Here is a 24,514-nt window from a genome sequence, read left to right on the forward strand (position 1 = left end):
TCGAGAATGGCACATGAATGCGGAGACACGGTGTTCTTCCAATTACAGTCCGCGCACTGCGAGCAACAATACTAAATATTCCAATGACGAAGCAATGCGTCATTACCTAATAGACCCGTTAAGCCAACTTTTTAAGGAAAGCAGCTTCGCGAAAGCAAATTAACACCCGTCAGCGCCTGAGACGAAATACAACTTATCAAGGCTTGCTGCTGGGCTAGTTGGTTCGTGATATATAGTAAAATCAAAGGAGCGTTTTTGAGCTCTTGATTTTACTATACACAGAGCTTATGTACGCCTTAACCGGTAACCTCAGTGGCGTTAGTTACAACCGTACGTATACAATGTTTACTTTATAGCGGTTATTGCCACGACAAGGTTGCCTGCTAATTTTCGCGACTATTCATAAAAGTTCCGCTTGTGACAGATACGTAAGTACTTAAGAAGAGCTGTGCTTGATGACTAAACGCCTAGATCCACTGTGACCTACACATTCTTGTTTCGGCAGCATACGTATTTGTTTGCACACTTCTGCTTTTTTTTTTCAACATAAAGTATTACAAGCTATGTTTTGAACAAGAAGGGAAACCGAGGGACCGGATTTTTATTAGTCATATCACAAGAAGCCAATATACAATGACACCAAGGACAGCATGACACCATGGAAAAACGGCGCTGCATTCGCTCAACTGGTAACAGCATCGCACGCGTATAATGCGAAGACATGAGTTGGTTTCCCACCTGCGGCCAGTTGTTTTTTATCTACTTTAATTGCCATTTATTTCATGATTTCTTTATTTCATTTAAGAACCGCAGTTAATTTCCCCTATGCTGTCCTTGGTGTCATTGTTTGTTGTTGTATTTTAAACTCGTTAAAGGCTTAAAGGCAGGGGGCACTGACCATGGTGGCGACCTCGACGAAGAACGCCGCCTGGTAGAGTAACTCGACGAGCATGACGATGGTGAAGTAGCGCGCGTTGCTGTAGATGGCGGCGCGCAGAAGTCCCACCAGGAGCAGCACGAACGCCAGCGTGGTGTTGGTGATGATCACCTCGTAGCACTCGTGCTCGAACAGGTCCATGAGGCGCTCGTTGAGCGGCTTGACCACGTTCTCGGACAGCGACACCGACTCGTCGTCCAGCTCGGTCTCCTCGTGGAGCGGTTCGCCCAGCCGGTCCTTCTGCGAACACGTCACAGCAGCGACCGTTTGTGAAGGCCGTGGCGAAGCCAATCTCAATTGTAACGCGTTTACATGCACGAAATATTTAAAAGCTGCGAGGATTAAAACGCTGGTCGCTGTATGATTTATATATGCATGTGTAACGCAGGAGACATGGCGGTCGTGCGAAGCTCTGTTTATTCGGAACTACTTCTTCCTTCACCACTACTGCACCGCACCGTCCTTGTTCGGTTCGTCACACGCTTCTCCCTCCCCCCGAGAGCCGTAGGTGTAATGGCGGATGATATCGTCTTAATCTCCCCACATGTACGATGTCAGTCTGGCAACCGAGTGGGGCCAAGCTGTGGTCGATCTCATAGTTCACAGCCAGATTTTGCGTATGATCGTATGCGGTCCTTCCATTATTGCACTGCGCTTACCGCCGTTGGGGTGCCAGGGTGTCTCGTATAGAACACAGTCCCCCACTTGAAGCTCTGAGGGAAGAAATGTCTTGTCATATATGAGCTTGGTTTTCTCGTGATATGCCAGGGAATTGTGGACCGCGTTTGCGCGAGCTTCCTGCAGGTTCTCGGTAACGTTGGAGAGGAGCTGAGGGTAGGATGGTGTGCCATACATAAGAAAGCAGGGTGGGTAGCCCGTGACCTCGTGGGGTGTCTTGTTGTACTCGTCGACAACGTCAGAGAGGAGACGCGTCCATGGTTTTCGGGGTTCGTCGTTGATCTTGCAGCGAAGGCGAGTGACGATGGACTGATTAGTGCGCTCATTTAAGCCATTACACTGTGGGCGTTGTGAGCTTGTACAAAGCTGATGAATGTTATGTTTGAGGAATTGCTTGAATTTGCCAGCGGTGAATCCTGTGCCGCGGTCGGAAAGGAACTTCCGAGGCTTTCCAGCAATGAAAATACTCTTCAGGCAGGTAATGTAGGCGTCGCAGGTCTCATTTCTGTGTGCAAAAGCCCACACATAACGGGTGGCGTGGTCAACGGCCAAGTGAATGAATCTTTTGGAGGACCCGTAGTTGGCAAAACCTCCGATAGTGTCCATGGCCAGAAGATCAAATGGTTGCTCCGCGGGTGGTAATGACTCTAAGGAACCAAAACGTTTGGTTTTCGTCTTCTTGCAGCGCTGGCAAATATCGCAGTGTCGAACGTATTCGGAAACGTCGGTGACGATGTCAGGCCAATAATATTGTGGAGAGAGAAGTCGCAATGTCTTCTTTACTCCGACATGACCGAAAGCGTCATGAGCCTTCCGAAGTAGAGAAGACCGGAGAGCAAAAGGAACGTTGACTTTTCGTATCCCTCTGCGTGTCACTATGGTCATTCCCTTCTCAATGGTATGCTTGCAAGGCGGTTTGTCGTGGTGGTGCTCTCGCAGTTGTTCAGCAGATAGGAGCTGAATAATAGGGTTTCTAGACAGTGCATCGGCTTCGATGTTGTTAATGCCCTTTTGGTGCTTGATGTTTACGTCGTACATGGAGAGCTTTAAGGACCATCGGAACAGACGGCCTCGAGGATTTTTGATGTTCGTAAGCCATTGCAACGCCGCCTGATCGGTGATCCCAGTGAAAGGTTTTCTATGTAGATAACAATGCCATTTATCTATGGCATCAATAATTGCTAAACATTCAAGTTCTGTGATGGCGTAATTGATTTCATGCTTGAGCAGCTTGCGAGAATGGTATGCAACTGGATGCTCTCGACCTTCATCATCAGCCTGCTTCAAGACGGCGCCGATACCTTTGTTGGACGCATCGCAGTAGAGCACACAAGGTTTGGTGGCATCGTAGATGGCAAGGATGGGTTCTTCCGTTACACATTTCTTAAGCTGAGTGAAGGCCAGTTCACAGTCAGGGTCCCAGTTCCAGGTGGTGTCTTTGCTGAGTAGGCGCGTCAATGGATGAGCAATTTCACTGAAGCGGGCGATGTACCGACGGTAAACATTGACGGTGCCGAGAAAACGCTGTAACTCTTTAGGGCGTGATGGCGTGGGAAACCGCACGATTGCTTCCACGTTGCTTTGTTTCGGAGTGACTGTGCCATTTGAAAATCTGTGTTCCAGGTACTCACTGGAAGTTTGTGCGAACTGACATTTATTCAATTTTAGTTTAACGCATTCGCTTCTAAAAGCCTTTAGAACCGCATCTAGATGCTTCAAATGGTCTGGGAACGTGTCAGAATAGACGACAATGTCATCGAAGTAGTTCGTGACGTGCGTCAAATGGTGTTTAGTCAAGATGGACTTGACAGCCCGTTCAAAAGTAGCTGGAGCGTTCCGGAGACCAAAAGGCATGACAAGCCATTCGTAGTGACCGGTACGTGTGACAAAGGCTGTTTTCGGGATGTCTCTCGGATGCATCCTCACGTGCCAGTAACCTGACGTTATGTCTAACGTCGAGAAGTACGTCGATTTCGCGAGTGAGTCAAGAATGTCGTCCATGCGAGGGATGGGTTGATAGTCGGGGACCGTCACTGCGTTTAGCTTGCGGTAATCTATGCAGAAACGCATGCGTCCTTAATTCTCCTTTTTTCTCGGCCAGAAGTGCCGGCGCAGCGTACGGTGACGTAGACAGTCGTATAACGCCTTGCGTGAGAAGGTCGTTGATTTGTCTGTCCATTTCGACGCTATCGGCTACTGAGCATCGAGAGAGAGCCCTGCGGATGGGAACATTGTTGGTGAGAGGAATGTGATGCGTTTCGCTAGTGATGCACCCAATGTCAGTCTGTGATTTGGAAAAAAATGTCCTCGTACTTATGGACAAGCTGCTTCAATGCCATCCTCTGAGTTTCATTTAGATGCACAAAATCACGAACTTCAACTTCCTGCAAACAAGCGTCCATGTTAGCCGTGGAATGGTTTTGTGGGCGAGGGTGGAGGATGTCACTCCCTTGGCGTAGAGTCAGGGTATCAAGACCCAGAGACAAGTTAAAGAGGCAGGCACTGTCCAAGCCAAGAAGTAGGTTGCTCTTCATGCCTTGTAGAACATGTGCCTGAATTTCCTTTGTGATTTTTCCGATCTGTATGTTTAGATTGATGGGACTCAAAGTTTTGGTAGATGCATGATGTAACTTGTTGAGCATTGATGCGTGAATCTCATTATTTGTAGGTGAAGAGCCGCCAACACTGCTTCGCTGATACAGGTAATCGTGACTCCCGTATCAAGAGTAGCGCTGACAGCTGGGGCACCCGTTAATGAGTGCATCAAATTGAATTAACAGAGCTTTGGGTCGCCCTCCTCGTTTCCCTGGTTGGTAGCGAGGGAGGAAATGCTTGCGCGTCGTGGACATTCATTGTACCAGTGCATCTGTCGGGGCAAACCATGCATTGCGCAGTGTCTGCATTCGGACGCGGGTGCTCGTATCCGCGTATTAAGTGGACGCTGAGGGGCGCTGACGCTTGCTGCGTTGATCTGCGTGTTTAGGCCTGGTAGAACGCGCTGTGATTTAACTCGCCGCATAATTGACTCTACTCGCTTGCGCAGCTGCAAGCCACGTCGCTGGTGTAGACGGGTTAAGCCCAGCAAGAGCCATCTCCATATCGGCGGGAAGGCCAGTCGATGAGCCCTGATATAAGGTGCGCGTCCTTTAGGTCGGCAAGGCGTCCCAGACATATTTTTTTCATTGTAGTAGTCCTTCAGGCTCTGGCCCGGTTTTAGCTGACAATGAATGAACTGACGGAAAGGATCCGCGACGGTGCTTGTAAAGCGTTGCGTCATGCATTGAGTGAGGGTCTGCCAAGATGCGTCAGTGTCAAAAACCTCGGTAAGGTACCATCGGAAGGCCTCACCTTCAAGGTAATCGGAGAAATTGCACAGCTTGTCTCGCTCCGTCCATGCAGCGGCCGCAGTCTTCACCTCGAAAAGCCGGAGCCACTTGTCAAAGGAGACGTCCTCGGGTGCTCCCGACTACTTTGGGATGTTGATGGCTTTCTTGCATGTCATGATGTAGGGCACGGTAAATCCTGTCGACTAGTGTAACGCAGGAGACATGGCGGTCGTGCGAAGCTCTGTTTATTCGGAACTTCTTCCTTCACCATTACTGCACCGCACCGTCCTTGTGCGGTTCGTCAAACATGCGAACTTCGTCGAACGGCCTATTTTCAAACTTATTCGCTATAATAAGCTACAGGTCCTCTCGCCCGGGGTGTATCAAACAATTTTCCGACGCGAACCCGGAACGAGAGATCGAAGTTGCGAAGCCCCAAGAAATGCACGAAAGGAAGAAGCCGTTCGTAGTGGTTTTCAAGAGGTCCGATGAAAACAAAACAAAAAAAAACAATCAAACAGCTTTCTGTGCTGTTTGCGTTGATCGACGATAACTTGCGGCGTGAAGCCCTTTACTGGGTGAAGCCCTTCGCATTCCATATGGATGTGCTGAGTGGTCTCCGGATTTTGCTGCAACATACACATGACTCATCTTTCTGTACACTCTGCACCATCTAGCGTTGCTGCCGCGAAGTCTGCGCGCGGCGCGTGTGTATAATATACATTCAGACAAGATTGTCTGAATATCACGCGGGTTTGATTGCGCCCAGTACCGCAAAATTTTAAATTATTATTTTTTGTTGTTGTAATTGAAGAGCGGCACATAGACATGGTACGTTCAAAAAGAAAGAAAGATCAAGTTAAGATTCTTGACCTTCCGCGTCAGGAGCGTTACGAGCCGGGGCATGGGGGAATACATACACGCTCCTGATCGCCATTGTCGATGTGCATCTAGTACGGCATTTACGCTCAGCAACAGCTGCATGACTGAGAATGAACGAACGTGATCAGCTCATTTCCTAGCACGTACATAACTGCTATTGTGGACTTAGCAGCTGTGCCAACAATGCCCTGCGATAAAGCCCAGTAGATGGCTCTTCATCCTGTCGTTCCGCTGTTATATGTTGAGGCACTGAGAAACAGAGCACTAAGATATACAGGAGATAACTCAATCCTGTCTACAGACTTTGTGACTTTTTTTTACTAACGTGTACATGGATTTAATGCAGTCACTTACCACCCAGAGAATCCATTGTGGAATATCGACAAGTGAGCTGATGATGTCGATGTCAAGGTATCTGGCGAAGACAAAGATTTACAATTATTACTCAAAGCGAGCGGATTTTAAATTGCTTTCCAGGTGTATCCTGTTAATATTAAGCAAGATTACTTTGCGCTGACGAAAGCATGTACGCACTTGGCCGTCATACCGAATGAAAAGATGACTGGCGTGGTTTAGGACTCACATTTTCTTGTCGTATGGATACTGGAGCGCCGCAAGCAGAGCCATCAATGTCTGTTTTTGGACCACTCCTTGCCTGTGCTGCCGACAGTAGCTCACCTGTGGGAAGGGGTGGTGATGTAACCATGTAGCTTTTCCCGACGAATGCACAGGGATAATGTGTGTTTCACTGTCCGGACGACACTGTGTCTCACTCGTAAAATTACAAGCACTAGAAAGCTTGGCATGTCGAAATTCTTCAGGCAGTTTAAATTTAAAAGGAAACGGACGTATAGGAAACGTCTAGGGTACGTCTATAGACTGCTTCTTGCTTATTCTCAACCGCTCAAAAATCAACTGACGGACCTATCGTTCTCGGCTTTCGAGGGGGACGCCATCGCATCTTTTTCATGCCACACAGTGCTAACGCTGCAACCATGGATGAACCATGTAACACAAAGCTGCAAAACCCACTTGAGCTATCGTTTACAACACGTCAAATAGACGCGTAGACAATGCGTCAAGAATACAGCGCAATTATGTTTGAAGAGGCCGCTGCCTCGACGGCGCCTTTCTCAACATTTCATTTAAGTACACATTCCTATTAATACACACGCTGCGTCACGAAGGTCAATTTCACATATCGTTATATATGGGTATGTTGATCAGTTTGGTCTAACTGATAGATGCGCCACCTCATCGTTGTGACGTCACGTTTAACAGCAGTATGTATATAGAACTTCTGGCATCTTCGACTGGTCACCTTCGTTCTCTGATTCAGAGACGGGTGGATCTGGCGATCTGGCGTTGCTCGAACTGTCGGAATCCGAATGTGTTACTCGATTACGGAGGAGGAAATGACGGAGGCGAAGCCACGTGACTACAACAAACATCCGATTTCGAGTGGAAGCTACCCGACGCTTGCAGGCAGAACGGCTGACGTGCCAATTCGTTGAGAGTTTGCTGGGACGCCAGCATATGTGTAGCAAGGATTTACGGTGGACCAACTGTGGTGACGCCGATAAACTGTTGTGGCACGTGACCGGAAGCACACTCGACGAGTGGTACAACGACAGGGCTCGGATAAGGTCCCTAGATAGCGCTTGTTTTATCTAAGGACCTTAGACTCGGAGAGTGTGCAGCGCTCAAAGCGAGTATACAGCGATCGAAAAGAACCAGCCGAACTAACAGCGTTCGCTCTCTTTCAGACCATCTGAACACGCTGCCCGCAAAAGTGGTCTAGAGATCTCTAAAACAACCACCTGAAGATGGCATTAGTACTAGAATTGTGCCTATAACTGCGGTGGAAACGAACTAGACGCAATGGCGCGCAGTTAGGATACGCACGATGCCTCCGCTGCTAAAGAACCACTCACCGATTCGATGCGGAGGACGTTCTCTACCGCGAGAACCTCGGCGTGGTATCTTCTGCGGGAGCTGCGCCAGTGGGCCTTATCGCTCTTCTGCCGAAACACAAAATACAAGAAGGAGGAGGTTCTACGAGTAAAATGCATAGCGCGATTGAATGTTGCTGATGTACGTGTTTAATAAGAAAGAATGACACGCAAATCTTCGTGGCCTGTTTTTTTCTCTGTCTTTTACATGAATCCTTCTGCAGGGTTATTGATGGCAGGCACTGTTTATTTCTTCGTAATTTGTATTCAATCAGGGTATATTCAGACGTACAAAATTGCGGAAGTTGCTGGGCACCGTGGCTACAGGATATCACTACATTTGATCTAAAGACACGGTTGGAGTCAATCGCGATGGAGAGGTTGATTTTTTTTTTTTTTTTTTTTTTTTGTTACTTGCAAAGATTGCCTAGCGTTCAAAGGGATTCGCGGAAGAAATGGGGGCGCTAGTCGCCAACTCAAGTTTTGCTAAGTATTGGGTTGTGATTGTGCAAGTTCGTACAGCCTTCCAATTTTGCAATCCCGAATAATTGCTTTCAATCTTTATAGTTTCCAGCGGGTAAGCAAACCACAAAACATCTAAATTTGCGCGTCACGATGTCTAGATTATTGTTATATTTGAACATTCGATAGTTTCGGGAACATTTAGAATAAAAATGATTGTTCAGAATATAAAACGGCCTTTGCGCACGCTGGCTGCTACTAATTATAACATCATAAGTAGCACTCACCGTGAGCAAATGTTTTTTTGTATTCGGAACATATTTTTCTAAGTGCTAGATAATTATCGAGGTTTTGGGCTAGACAGAACTGTTGCTATGCAACGCATTTGCGATAAGAAATGGGCTTCGAAGACAAAATGGTGATTTGAAGCACGGCGGATGAAGTCTGTTCGGGAAGACAAGCCACACTGGCGGCGAACGCACGCGCTAGGTTTTAACTCTATTTTTAGTAATAACCTGTTGATGCCTGGGCACCTATGTTGACATGCACTGCTCATGTGGGGCGATTTCATAGCGCATAATATCTTTCCGTTAACTAAACGAGAAACGAGGCTATCGCGATGTTCTGCTTTGGCTAACACCTAACTGCTGTGCTCACAAACGGAATGTGATCGCCTATCATATACTGCATTTTCTCCAGTCGCTTCACTTTCCCAGCTGCATATATTTGTGCGATTTTCATTCTTTTGTCTCTAGTTTATGGTGGTCATACAGAACTACTGTGTGAAACTGACCTTGCTTCATGCTTTTCTTCATTGGTCTTCCTCCGATAGAAAAAGCGCGATTCACATCAATAAGGCGAAAGCTTGCACTAGGCCGCGCAAAGCGCAAGACACAGCGAAGCTGGCCGATTGATTGCGTCTCTTGGTTGTAGTTAGGTTATCTCTCTCTCTCTCTCTCTCTCTCTCTCTTTCTTTCTTTCTCTATTTATTTCTCTATCTCCTTCTTTCTCTTTCTTTCGTTCTCTCTTTATCTCTCCTTTTTATTTCACTCTCTCTCTCGCTCTAACTTTCTCTTTCTCTCTCCCAAAGGAAGCTGTGTTGCAATCGTCAGTACGATGCAACCATATGGTTCCCATAAATGCACGTTCTACACGCGTGGGTGTATAGCTATAGATATGACGCTTGCCTTCGGACCGTGGGTAGCCTAGTTCGAATCCTGCCTTGCCAAGAACGTTCATTTTGTTTTATCTAATTCTCTCGGTGGGCAAGCGTAGACGCGCCAAGATGACGTCACGGCGCCATGCGCAGTAGCGCGCAGCTGGCGGGACCTCGGCGGAGCTGGGTCTGTGTGGCGTCGCCTGTTTGCCAAGGTTACGGCGCGGCAGTTTCGTGCCACACACAGGAGACGACGACGCTCGAGCTAATGCTGATGATAATTTCGTGGCACACGCACAAATTAGAGCTAACTTAAACAGCTTCGCTGTTAAAACTCTAACCTCCTGAAGCCAACATGAAGAGAACGACATGGCTATAAAGTGGCAAGTATAGCTCAATCGAAACATCAGCCCTCCTTCGCGAGTCGATCATTTTGGTTCGGCCTGTACGTCCAGTGGCTAGTGTTCCTAAAGCAACACAGCGGCGTATATTGAAAATGTAGAAGGCACAGTGCCTTAGCAACCGCGGTTGAACGCGATTGGCTGAAACGCCGCCGGCGACGCTCTGATGTCACGCCGTCGAGATTACTGTCCTTGCGTCTCGCCCACGATAGGTTAGGTTAAGTTAGGTCAGCCTAAAAGGCGTTAGGTGGCGCGGCGTATTCTCACAGCGGTTGCAAATAGAGTTACTGTATATGGCTCCCGCAGGGAGCCATACACAGTAACTATTTGCAAAGGGTGTCGAGCCTCGCCAGCGGCGTTTCAGCCAATCGCGCTAAACCGCGGCAGCCTAAAGCGCTGTGCCTGTTAGGTTTTCAGTCCGGCGTGTCAGAGCTGGTATAGTCTTGCCTTATATCGTGGCACGACGTTGAACGGGTTCCGGATGCGTGTGTTGCGCATGACCCAGGTCTTGTCGGCGGCCAGGAAGTACGGGTTGTTGCGGCTCACGTGGGCCACCACGTCCACTGCTTCCTGCAGGTACGCTACGGCGTCCTTCATCGTGTGCCACTCCACCTCGGACACGTCCAGGATGCCTGTCAACGAGCCCAGCGCATATATGTGCTCATGCACTGTCTCCCCGCCAAGCACAGAAGCCACATCTCGCTACAACAAAGACGAGAGCTCGACTCCGTGTCTCGGTAATATAAGCACCGCGTTATAGCTTACCGAGCACCTTGAGCAGGAAGGGAACGATGGAGGCGTTTATGAACTGCGTGAGGACCATGTCCGAGGTGACGTACATGAACGACTGCAAAGGAAAGTAAGGGTTGTTTTGACGTCGCTTCCGTAGAACGACTTGAAAACCCTAACTACTACAGGTATATACAGTGCCATCTTTTAAAACAATAACCCTATGAGTGCCGAAGCAACGACAACTATGAACAGGTTTGATATATTTTATACAAAACTGAGAGCAAGTTCATAACGATTCATTATTATTTATACCAGGCGCCGAAGCACGGTGACAGTGCGGGCGGGAAACATAGTATACACGGAGCGTTCGTGTTGTCGATTCCATCTTTTCTGTTGCCATGTCATTAAGCCTGGCTACGTGGATACGCTATCGTTTCGGTCTTCGCAAAACCGGGAGGTCACGTATAAGCGTTCGGGCCGTCAGAATGAACATGAACCCAAGGGCTTTAGGCAATCCTCATAAAGTGCCTTCTCGAAATGACGATTGTATACCAATCTGGAAAAATTCCGCATTTCATACAGGGTGTTTCACTTTACTTGGGCCAAACATTAAAAATATGCAAGTGCTACGTAGGTGGACAGAACCACGTTAATGTTGTTTGCCATCGCCTGGAGATGCTCAGACTATTTTTTGCATTGTGTCTAATTAGATAATTAGTCTTAATTAATTAATCAAGTTCTCAAATATTATAATTAGATTAAAAGTGTAAGTGAGAGAATTGTAGAACAACATGAGAAACTCCCGATACAGCTTTCCGTTGCTCAATACGTGCTCCATGAAAGTGTTTTTCCGAGCGTGAAAGAAGCCCTCGGATACACGTAAGATTGCCGCACGCACAGTGCCCCGAGCGGCCAGTCGCGCGGCAATCTTGCGTGTATCCGCGGGCTTCTTTCACGCTCGGAAAAACACTTTCATGAAGCACTTTCATGGAGCATGTATTTCATGGAAACGTGCATCTAGCACGTGACCACAACGCAGAGTACCGACCTTAGTTAGGTTCTCGGTGTGGGTGTCCTGGTACGTGATGTGGTAGAGAGTGGCAAGGGAGACGATGTAGGTGCCCTTGAGCCCCATGCAAGCCAGCACGATCGCCTGCTTGGCCGTGATGCGGTAGCCGAAGTGGCCGATGACCGGGTACAACATCAGCACCGCGAGGCACCTGCGATGATGCAAGTACACGAAAGGCATGTCGCACTGTAGGAAATCGCACGGCAGATCATTTTTACACGCATTCCCAGCGCGTTGTCTTGCAGCTTCACAAGGGCATTGACCGCAATCAATGCACCCGCATCTACGACTTCGAAGCCTCTCACCTTATCGCATCTTAACAAGAGCGGAAAGAAGAGAAAAACTGATTCCGAATTATTCTTCTGCTCTAAAAGATTACGATCCATCCCATCTAATTCAAACTCAAATTCAATTTTATTTTCAACATCAGATGACCAGGATGTTGTGGACAGTGGGCAAAAAGCCTCGAAAATGGGCTTGAAGCGTCAACTGACCACTTTTAACAGACAGCAGTACAACAGTGCAAAATACGAAACTAGCAGTGCACATATGAACATATCAAACAATCGAACAAGTACCTATTCCCGAGTTGACATGTCATACGAGCACAGTTTAACAAAAAGAAAAGGAAGAAAAAAAGAAAAAGAAACTATGCACCAATTCAGTGACAGCGCAATAAGTGCTCAGTAGCGTGTACAGAATAAGGAAATGATTCGATAAACTAAGCATATTACAGGAATAACAAGAAATATGCACAGAAATCCATACTTAAAGTACACAACATGTGAAAAACATAATGGAAAGAAGAAAAAAAAAAGAAGGAAAAAAAATGGGACCGATATGATGCATACGCAACATAAGTTATTTATTTAGTAGACGTGGTAACTGCAAGCGCAATATTTGATCACCATAGCGGGTTCTGCTACGGGGAGCTTCCCACATTTCGCGATAGCGAGTAATTGTCACACATATTTTGATTAATTTTCAAACAGGGAATAGTCTGGAGCGAATTGAATTTTTTCCCGAGTTCCATTTCTTAGCGCCTAATCAGTTTACGCTCGTAAAGGTTAGGACGGGAAACTAAATGCAACTCTATTAAGAGTGGCTCTGAATGACTTTCGTATGAAACACTCGCAATCACTCGAACAGCCGTTTTTTATTATTATTGTGCGTAATGTAATTTTTTAATGTTGGATACAGTTTTAGTACTCCATAATAGGTAGCAGTAACTTAAAGGAGACATAAATAGAGAGTTATAAATAAGAAGCTTTACATCTGCTGGGACTGAATATCGTAGTTTAGAAAGCACACCTGTGACTCGAGATAATTTAGTTGCTGCAGCTTCAGCGTGAGGATCCCGTGACATGTGCTCTTCGAAAAGAACGCCTAAGAACTTAACCGTATGTACTACTTCAGCATATAAATTATCAAACTTCAGTGCAACTTCTTAATCAATTTTACGATCCTTGGGTCTAAAAAGAACAGCTTCTGTCTTGGTAGCATTTAATACAAGAGAACTTGCAGTGGACCAGACTGATAATTTCATAAATACTCCGTTTGCTTTATGAAGTGCATCACTTGGGTTTCTCGCTGTAATTAGTATAGTGCTGTCATCAGCGTAGATAACAAACTTAGTGGAGTGATCAGTGTTAACGAGGGCATTAATACTCGTATATAAGCAAAACAATAGATGTCTATATCCCAGCATGCTTCCTTGTGGCACTCGTGGTGCTAAAGCTCCTAAATCAGACGTATGGTCGTCGACAATCATTTTCTGATTGCGGTAATGAAGGCAAGATCGAAATTAATTCTAAAAATACACCACAGCTAACCATGGTGGCTGACCTTTTCAATTAAAGTGAAATGGTTAATAAGGTCGAATGCTTTGGAGTAATCAACGAAGATACCCAATACACACAGCTCGCGTTCAAGGGCATCCAGTTTATTTCCTTTTGTGTCAAAATAGCATGTTCTGTCGAAAGACCTCTCTGAAAACCAAACTTCGGGGGTGTTATTACGTTATGCTTATTAAGAAAATATGTCATATGAACATTAATTTTTGTAAACCTTTCGAAAATACTAGCAAGATGTATATAGGTCTGCAATGGGAAACATATTCGGTAACAGCCTAAGAATTCAGTGCTTGTTATCAGTGTTTCGTGAGATTGGCTGGCGCGTCTTTACGTATACTCTCTTTGGATTGGACAGTGGTGGTGCCGCTGCACTTTTATGTTGTCACCAACTATAGTAATAGAGATAAGTGAAATTTCCACCCCCAAGGCTCCTTGGGAATGAGAGCGCTTTTCCAACATTCCATGTACCACGCTTCTACATTCTATTGCTGCCAACGTGTACATGACTGCAATATATGGCATGTGGAAAAATAACGTTGGTTGCTGAAGCATGCACTGACCGCATGCTCATCTTGGCGACGTAGCTGAGTAATATGTCCTGCCAGTCGTAGGTGCGGAAGTAGTAGACAAGCATGTAGGCCGTGAACGAGGCGCAGATGAAAGTGGTCAGCGTTCCAGTCCAGTCCAATAGCACCGACCAGTACCTGCACAATGGCGACGGGGATAACTATGCACTGCGGGGCATCGCACTGATATGCTTCAGCCCTGAGAATATTGAGACGAAACCTGACTGCGAATCCTCGCTACAAACTGGAGTGAAAGGCAGAACAATTCGCTCGCCGCTGCCACCGCTCTTCACGCCAGCGTTTCGACAGCGAGTGCCCGCGGTCGTCGACCGAGATGTATTCGTGTTTGCGTGTGCTCGCGTGACAGCGCGCTGGTTAATTTAGCTAATAAATTTATGTTTACAGCAGTTTATGCACCAGATGAAACTACTAACCTTCCTTGATATACCTGTCTAATCGTTTCTTTTTTTTTTTTGTCAATAAGCGACGAAACGTGTTACGGACACTCACGACCCGAGCGTGCCCTCAAGCTCTGAACAGGAGATGAGTCGATCCGACGAGACCACTATGGTGTAGACAATGACGCCGGTGACGCCGGAGCTGTTGACCGACTCGAGCAGGAAGAAAGTGAAGTAGGTGCCGCTTATCACTGCCACGACGACCGAGTCGTTGCCGTAGGTGATCATTTTCAGCATGCCCATCGTGGCGGCGCCGAGAGCGCAGCCCACGACCACGGCCACCAGCTGGTTTTGAATCGGGAAGAGCAGCACATCGTAGTACTCTGCGAGGATCGAAGACGGCGTGCGCAGCCGTGGCTTGAACACGGCGGGAACACGAGAACCGAGGCTGGACGAGTTGGTTTTGTTAAAAACGTTGAAAAAAAAAACATCACGAAATGTTTGAACGGGGCACAAAGTGGACATGGTACAAGCGCAAAAACGATGCGAGCTTGGAGATTACCGACAATATGCATACACGTCAAAAAAAATGAATCGGGCTTTACTTGCCAAAACCACCATCTGATTACGAGGAACACCCCGAAATAGAATTGACCACCTGGGGTTCTTTAACGTACACCCAGTGCACGGGCGTTTTTGCAATAGCGACCTGCGACAGCGCATACGCACGTTCAACTCGTTCAGGCTAAAAGTGATCAGCTAAAATTCACACGACGCAAAGGAGTCGCACTGGTGGTTGTCATTCCGCTTAAGTTGTGTTCGCGATTTCTGCGCGTTGAAAAAACACGTCTATAGGTCACAGTTAAGAGATTTGAGCTGATCCACAGTAAGCGAATGCGGCAGCCAGCGTTCCAGCAAGGGCACTTGTCTTTTCCTGCTTAAGACAAGTCCACTTATGAAAAAACCTTGGCTGCCGGCTGAGGTAAATCCATTGTTGGCCCAGCGTTGGTCATTCTCGAGCAAAGCGATTGCGAAAAGTTGACTTACGGTTTGCGTTTCCTCCAAGAAAGCTGAAGACGCACCATGCCATGCCTGTATTGAACAGGGCCTCAGACTGAATCATTGTGGCAATTACAGGGTAGCGACCTGAAAAAAAAAAAGGAATCTTGCGATGAACAGGTTTTCATTGCGCTTGCACCTGCTTGCTATATATAAAGTAATATAAACAATGCAATGTTGTGTGGAAATTACTTCCCACGAATGGAACTTTGCGACTCAGTGATCACTTTTGCTTTTATATAACCAGCACCTACCTGAGTGGTGATATGGTAAAACGCAGCTTCTCGATTTGGAACGACTTTTTAAAGGAATGTAAGTAAGGAAATAATATACACTTATATACGAGGTATATCATCAAGGTCTGAGGGAAAAAAAAAAACAATGTCGTGGCAGTTGCTCGTTGATCTTGATTTGATATTTTTTTTCTAGCTATTCCTCACGTATATGACTTTTTTATAATCCCGAAGGATGTTATAAGCGCCATGACAGTTCGTATATAATCTGCACGCCTCAAGTTTCGGCCGCACTCCGCTATCACTCCATCTAAATGCCAATGATTGTTTTTCTGTTACTGTAAAGCTAACTTTGCCTGTTAGTTTGCATAAAACTAATGGTGGCACGCGCAATATTGAAATGAGGAGATACGATCAAAGTTCGAGTTTCTTTTTCACTAACCTGATGATGCCAAGGTGCCTACAGGGAAGCTATTTTCCTGGTATATAGCGTCAATGTACCGAACTGTGAGATTGGCACTCCCGTTTTCTTTTCAGTGGTGATCAGTGATAACCCGTCTCACGCGCAAATGCACCTCGTGGCGAAACTGCAGACTCGCACAATGACGGGCAATATCACGTTTTCGATCGTCGCGACACCCACCTTCGACAAAGATGACGCTGCTCAAGGGCGCTCGCTCGACCGAGCACATGAAGAGGCCGAACAAGACGCACTCCCTGACGCTCCACGAACCGTCGGACACCTTGTGGAGCGCGTACACCGACGCCATCACGACGGTCATAGCTGTGCAACCAGAACAAAAGTTCAGAATGCGACACTCCTTCGCCAGAATGCGCGAGCGCGATCTGTGCCGAGTTTCCAAGTTACGGGGTTTTACGTGCCCAAACCACGACCTGATTATGAGGCACGCCGTATAGACGGGGACTCCGGAATAATTTGGGCGTCCTGGGGTTCTTTGCCATGGGTTCTTTCACCTATCCTAACCTAACCTAACCTAACGTTTTCCTCAATGTATAGTTGATGGATATGTATTTTTTTGTATGTTTGCAATTTGACGTGTATTCACGAGAGATAAGCGCGCCATTGCACAAGATGCACTGTTAGCAATCGGGACCTTCGTTCCCCTTTATTATCATCGCCACCACAATTGACATTTCTTGACGCTGTGGAGAAGGTTTATTGTCTTTACCGCAGAACGACGTTCCGTATTCGTATTTTGGTGTCACAGCTAGGCTTATGCAATGTCAAAACTGACCTATATATTTTGGTTCGGAATAGGGGCGTTAAATAATGGTCACCACCTTCAATTTTTAACTGGATTCCTCTATAAAGGAAACATTTTGGTCTGATTTTAGTAATTACGGCTTTTAATAATTAGTGATACTGCTCCTGCAATGTGATTGCTTCCCTCTGGAATACTACAATGTCTTGAGCGTATAATCTATGGATCTTCTGCATAACGATTGCATCTTACACTTAACAAGGAAGCTAAATGCGCAAGTTAATGCGCACGTTACGTCACCTCTTGTACATATCGGCATTTTGTCATTTTGCTGCGAAATGCGAATCATTACCCCTCAGTTAGGTTGGTTAGTTAGCCAAGATAAGAAGTTCTCATGTTGCTTGTACGTGATTTTAGAAACAAAGCTATTGTCGCCGTTACGAGCATAAAGGAACGTGACCTCGCAACACAAACATATCTGCACATAATGGCACAGAAGAACGGTTATGGTAAAAAGCTTTCCTATATATTTCAACGATAAAAATGAGTGCGCGATCTATAATTGTGAAGGTAAGAGTGAAGGCCACCACATCCCGTCAAATTTTGACGCCACACATAATAAAAGAAATGAACAGGTGCCGGCCGGAAATAAACCTGAATTCCTGTGTTCAGAATATGGCGCGTCACACATGTTTAGGTGTTGCACCCTTTATCGCTTACGCCTCACGGAAACAGACATGGTTAAAAGCGGTATAGAGCGGTGACGTGTGTGAAACCAGTGTTACTTGACATTATTCCGCCATCCACACAGTAAAATAATTTACACGCTTATTCACTTTTAAGGGTCCAAATTATTTTACAGTGTACTCGCCTTGATTCCTAAGATAACTGCCCAGCGTTATTTGACATGCATGGTTTCGTCATCTGCGCACCTTTATTCCTAAGATAACTGCGTGGAAGCTTATAAGCCCATGTACAGGGTCGACCACATCTAAGTTGAACACCTCATTAGTATTCAAGCCGGTAAAACTACAGCGTTTATTCTACTTCACGAGTGAAATGTTCGTTATACGATGTGTAATCATGGTGTCGATAAACACATTAATGATTTTTCGAATTATGTGCGGAACATCAGCTTCTATGATGTCTTGAATACTAATGAGGTGTTCACCTTAGATGCGGTCGACCCTGTACAAGAAAACGGTTCCAGCTCTGCCCATATGGGCGTAGGGCCGCCACCTTAACTGTATTAGGCATTGTCAGGCGGCTCCAGCTCTGCCCTTATGGGCGTGGCGGCCGCCCATAAGGGCAGAGCTGGGGCCGCCTGACAATGCCTAATACAGTTAAGAAGGTGGCCCTGTCTCTATCGCGACGTCTTCGCTAAAGGCGCCAGCACAATCGCAACCATGGTCCTAGTGCAAGACGTACTGAATGTTCCGATGGAGAAGACCATGATCTCGACGTGGCACCGACGGAAAATGTAGTTGTTGATGCCCTGCGTCGTGTGCACCACGAAGGCCGGCAGGAAAGCGCGGATGGCCTGGATGCCGATTTTAGCCACCAGGCCGCTGCTTCGTCGCAGCGGGCCCGTCAGCGACATCAGGCACAGCGCGAGCGTTGCCAGCAGGAACAGCCAGCTCATGTAGGGCACGCGCAGCTGCTTCTGGAACGCCTTAAAAAAACCTGCGCGAGGAACGTCGTCCACGCGATGCCGTGGTATACAAGCCACCGTCAGAGCCGATCCGAAATTTGAAGACACATCTATAGTCTGGCGGTTTAACAGTGGGATTTTCGGAAGAAAGGCGTATTAAGCTACAGCACCATGCAAGGCACCCCCTACCAGAAATACCTAGCGCCCACCACAGGAGAAAACGAAGAAACGTTCAACGCGTGCGCGGATTAAGTGCGATGGGGACTGGACGTACCATTATAATGACCCCGCTCAAAACGAAAGATTTCACTGATGCTCTGTCGTGACCCCCCCCCCCCCCCCCCCGCGGAGAGGCCGCTTCAGACCAGCCCTGCGCACACCGCGTATCTCACAGAACAGATCTGCCCAGCTTTCCCAAATTTTTTCCCGTGCCTAATCAATTAATACTAAAAAATCCTCGCTCATCAACGAGGTCAAAGATATAGATTTCCCAAGGCCGCGATTTGGCGCCAGCTACAATGCCGCACCTATAAAGACGTCGCCCTCCTCCACGAGTTCTATCCCCCATGTACTCAGCTATAGCTGCTCACATTACTCGGAATACCCCTTACTATACCACGTCACGTAAGCCTAAAAATCCCCCCTCCCCCTTTCCCTCCCCTTCACCGGAGACCTGGGAAGCTGCGGTGCTCAGGTCGCACAGAGACGACCCAACGTCGACTGGTTGAGCGGGCCAAAGCAGCAGCGGCCAGTACTGGAGCCCTAGGACTAAGGGCCCCAACCATCTTCGGTTATTTTCTCTATTGTAATTTATATCATTTTTCCCTCGGCGGCTTCCCGTAGTTCCTTCGTGACCGCCGTGAAGGGACATCGGCGTCAACGCCGTTAGCGTTCGACAGAACGCTCGTCTGCACCTGTGGTAGTAGTAGTAGTAGTAGTAGTAGTAGTAGTAGTAGTAGTAGTAGTGATATTATTGAAGAAGAGTGGTGCACTTTTCGTGGGCTAGAATCCGCGATGGATTCCCCAGCTAGAGCGCGCGCCCTCCCTGTCGCCTTCCTGCGGCGAACGAGCGACATTGCGTCGCCCCCCCCCCCCCCCCCCTCCCCAACACCACCCGAGCGCAGCTAGCGTCTTCTTGCATTACCCTGAGAGTTGGCCCAGCGACCAGCGATACGAGATTTGGATGGCTGCGGCTCGTATGCCTCTCTTGGCTATCACGCGCCTGCTAGGCGCCCGCGCGAGCCACCCAAGGCGGCTTGGGAACCCACGCTGCTTCTCGAGTTTAGTACGGTGGCGTAAGTTTAGGGTCTTTGGGTTGACGCGAATGCAAATGACCCAACGCTGCCTTGCGTTCGGCGCGCGCAGGCTGCCTTGTGGCCCGCTATCTTCTTGGGGCCCCAAGACGATTGGGGCCCCAATTCTAAAGCTCTACTATCCTCGAACGTTCGGGTTACTTCCAGTGCTTACCTCTCGCGGTTGTTTGTCCCCTAAACACTTCCCTTTCAAAACATTCGACCCAAAACACTCCCACTCACGCACGCACACTCACATCACTGCTGACCACTTTCCGTGCCATAAGGACCTATGCAACTTGACCTGGCACATAGCATACGTGGCATAGTAGAGCATGGGTGGCGTGCTGCGGGGTACCCAACTCTGCACGGCCTTGTTGAATCTGTCGTTAGTATTAAAAAAATCAAATTATGGAGTTTTACGTGCAAAAACCATGATCTGATTACGAGGCACGCCGAGGTGGGGGACTCCGGAATATTTTGGACCATATGGGGTTCTTTAACGTGCGCCTAAGGGCCATTGGGAGAACAGGAGCACTCTAAAGCACGCTGAAAGTGCTCGTTCCAGAGGCGGCGTGTTTCAGTGGTCGAACAGGAGTGGGAGAGCCGTCATCCAGTGGTAGAACAAGAGCAGTTTCGCTGCGCCAAGAGCAGCCGGGAGCAGTCCGGACTGCTCTCGCCTGAAAAGCGGAGTACGGAGGAATTTACGTGACTTAAACCGTCATATCCTCATTTCTTTTTATTTTGCTTCAGCCGGCGCGCGCGGCGGCAATGGCGGCAGCCAAGCGTAGTTGGTGTTAGAGTCTAGTACACTCTAGTTGGTGTTTTGGCACCGCTGTTTTTGACGTCGGTGATACGAGCGAGCTTCGCAGCGATTTAGCGACAGATGTTGGCATTTCTAGTCCGCCTTGCTTCTCGTTGGATGCGCGGGGGACAGCGGCCGCAAAGCGTCTTCGCCTTGCTGAAGTGCTTGAGACGCTCGACGGTGACAGCAGCGAAAGCTGCTGGTGCTCAACTTCAGATTCAAGTTGCAGTTTCAGATGATCTTCGCAGGCCTAAACATTGTGGGATGCGTGGGCGCTGCACAAAAGTATGTAGTACGTGGCCGCAAACGGAGACAGCGTAACGCCCGACAGATTACAAGACGATCACGCGTGTTTTGCCGCTCTCCTGCAGAGAATAGTAGGACGTCGATTGCTTTAGTCACATGGTACATTTCTCCTCACACGTCCCCTTCCCACCTGCTCTCCGAATGCACGCCGTATTCCAGTGACCGGTCGAGTGTCCCTGCTCTCACTGCGCAGTCGCCCGACTCCGCACTGCGCGGCGCCCTGCTCCTGTTCTCCCAATGGAATTCGCCATAAATCTAAGTACACGGATGTTTTCGCATTTCGCCCCCATCGAAATGCGGCCGCCGGGGCCGGGATTTCATCCCGCGACCTCGTTAGTTGCCGGGCGGTGTGAGTATGGTGGCCGTACTACATGAGCTACACTCGGCTACAGTACATCATATTGTTCTAGGGTTATCGCAGACTAAGAGGTTTTATTCGCCTCAAGCTCACTCCCGACACGAATCACAAGGTGGCGGGCTGACTAAGCTATCCGGCGAAGTGATGGAATAATGATTACATCAATCGTTTCCACTTACACGCAATCATAAGAAATACTGTGAACTTCAGGTAGTCCGTTCTGTAGTTGTGTTCCTCACTGCAAGATAAATACGGAAGGACAATTAACAAGCATGTGTAACAGACAACGTGAGTGAAGCCCAGGTCCTCCTAATGAAAACGCCGACTCACTCTTCTCCGGAATCTTTCGAGTGATATTCGATGATTGGCTCCGAAACTTGGTCCAAGAGTTCATCCCTGTGGGTAAATTTATGGACACATAAGACATGCTCAAATAGTTTTTCTATTAAGGTTATGTGAGCTTAGGTTGCTCAAAACTTCGTGCCTAATTATTCGTGAACTTGATGAAAAAGTAATTGGGATGATTATTTACGAATAAATTTTGTCATTCGCTTGGCCAACGCCGTATTAGAATAGCCACCGGACCGGGCAGAAACTTGCCGGGAGCTAAGAGCTGCCATAATATAGAGTGTCGGCGCAACAAAAGCACCTGAAAGTCCTCGAGAGACAAATCGTTAGGATCGCGCCAGAAAATTAACATGAACAACCAATCTTCCAGAAACTGAAACACTGAGATACTGGTTTTGCAGGAAAGAGCCATTTTATTTGTATTTGCGAAAGTAGAAAGGGGGGGGGGGGAGTGTCGGCCAAATATCTTGAGGCGCCATCGAAGGACCTTATTTCGTATCTACCACACGTACTCGAAAAGGCAAGTGACTTAATACGCCGTCGCTAATTTACACACAGAAAAATGGACGCGATGAACTTGACAGCCGATTGAATCATGTGCGGTAACCAGTGATGGTTCTTCCCTTTGGAATTTTTGCTTGACACCACGAAAGCGGATGGTTACTTAGCCTAGAGCGAAATGACACGCGTAGTGGTATAAGACAAAGTCCAGCCAATGTTTTGCTTGGCCTACTTATTTCCGGCAGCTGGAAAGTTATCTGCTCACATGGTGGAAATAATATGTCTCTCATCAGAGTCTCAATATACAGATACGTTTGCCTTGCGTCAGGAAACGCACTGGCGATTGGCGACACTTAGCCCATTCACACTTGCGACTAGGCGAGGTCGCGCGACCGATTGCGACTGGCGACCAGAAAGCGACTCAAGACGAACGATGTTCACACTGACAAATGCTACCGACGAGTCGCTAAACCGAAATGTCTCACGATATGCCGTTCACGTCTGCTTGAAATGTCATCGCCGCGTAAAATAAGCATCAGCGTATATGGACGTCCTGTTCCTTCGCATCTGATTGGTTCAACTGTTCTGCGACTGCGGTCGCGCGACTGAAAAAATGTGGTTGATCCCTCTTATATAGGAATCGGTATAGAACACGAAAGTGAAACGTGTCTTCACAGAAGTAGTGTAATGTTTATTGCACATTGATATATAATGTCTATTGGTGTTTTGTGGCTAAAGCGCCCTTAGGCGTTGATGCACCCACGCTGACGCCTGGTGGCACGTCTCCTCCATCACGACTACCAACGTCGATGACCATCAGCAACCGTCGTGCATATGGAAGCTGCACTACGCTGCACACGCTAGCACAACGCGAAAGACGAAGCACGTAACTGACACACTAATACAACGCGCAAGACAAAGCACGTAACTGAATCGTCACCGAGTCAAATCAGCGCGTACAGCGCGTCGTAATTGCAGCCTCCGCGATCAACTTCAGAAACATTTTCAGAGCTAATTGCGGAGGCCACGCTCCGCTGTGCTGAGTACGGTGAACGCCACTACGAACGCCACCTAGGTGGCGTTGGTAGTGCTTCTTGATGCCAGCGTCCCTTCGAATGCTGGCATCGAGGCGTCGTAGTGATGAGACCACCGAAGCGTTCACTGTCGGTGCGCGTTAGTGTCATAATGCAGTACTTCTCTTTTCTGCTCGTAGGCGGCAGCACCGCCCCGAGCAAGAGCGCGGGTACACGGACGAGTGTTAGATATATAAGGCGCGTCTGTGTAGCTCTCTGCAAATGCGTTTGTGGCGCAATGGGTTAAACGCTCGGCGATCTATCGTCGCGGACGGAGAGGTCGTGGGTTCGATTTCCAAATTTTGCATGTTTGTGGAACTTTTTCTTCTGGTTTCTTTCTTTGTATTATGTTCTATGACGTATTTCCGTGACGGAAATACGTCAGTGAAGTCTTGGTGGACCCCGGCATAAAACACTTTCGTGTTAAAATCGAGCAGTGAGCGACTGGCCCAAAACGGTCGCATTTCGAGAAAAGCGATCATTTGCGACTACTTGCGACTAACTTGGTCGCGCGACCTCGCCTAGTCGCAAGTGTGAATGGGCCCTTAGTCGGCCATAAAAGATACAATGGAATGCTGGCTCTAAGCAGGATGCTGTGGGCCACTAACAACCGACTGCGGTATGAAGGCTAACGTTTGTGTCAGTGGTAGCGAGAAGGCGAACATGGCCAGGAAACTTACATGGTGCATAGCTTCGATCGAACCCCGCAGCACGAACGGGAGCTCACGTCTTCTTCTCGGTGCAGGCCCTCGCGACACGCGTGAGCTCGTGGAACGAACACCTGATATTCTTCTTCTCTTGCAGGCCTACAAACCACGTGGGCCCAACGCAATGCTGGAATTTAAACGACGCGAAGCTCGACTGAGTTAGCTAGGTAGCAGCAGCAGTAGCGGATGACACCAGTGACATCTACTATAGTAGAGATCAGTGGTTGACCCGAGCGCATCCTCGTCGATTGTAGCTGGTAACTCGCAGGCGATATATGATACTTGTCCAGGGAATAACGCTGATGTGAGTTCTATATGCACAGAGAGAGAGAAATAACATTTATTAGCCCCGAAGGAACTAAAGCCCAAGTCCGGGCCTCCTGGTAGGCTCATGCCTCCTGGCCCAGAACGTTCTTGACGTGCTGCACCAGAAGCGGCCACCATAGTTTTTCAAACCTTCGTGAGGGAGTGGTCCACTCCTCCCAGCTGCCAGGACGCTGGTTGTGTGGTAATTTGGAAAGTATTGTCTTTTTGAAGATGGCGTTT

The 24,514-nt window shown here is 47.9% G+C and overlaps 1 protein-coding gene across 1 annotated transcript in view; it reads right to left on the reverse strand.

Moving 5' to 3' along the window:
* LOC119455501 (uncharacterized) overlaps positions 1-24,514 on the reverse strand; it is a 109,380-nt gene that overhangs the window by 17,671 nt on the left and 67,195 nt on the right. Inside the window, exon 15 of the mRNA XM_049669006.1 lies at positions 899-1,177. Coding sequence (XP_049524963.1) covers positions 899-1,177 — 279 coding nt within the window. The remainder of the gene's footprint in view (positions 1-898; positions 1,178-24,514) is intronic.

Source organism: Dermacentor silvarum, chromosome 6, assembly GCF_013339745.2.
Source record: "Dermacentor silvarum isolate Dsil-2018 chromosome 6, BIME_Dsil_1.4, whole genome shotgun sequence".
In the NCBI taxonomy this organism is placed as follows: domain Eukaryota; kingdom Metazoa; phylum Arthropoda; class Arachnida; order Ixodida; family Ixodidae; genus Dermacentor; species Dermacentor silvarum.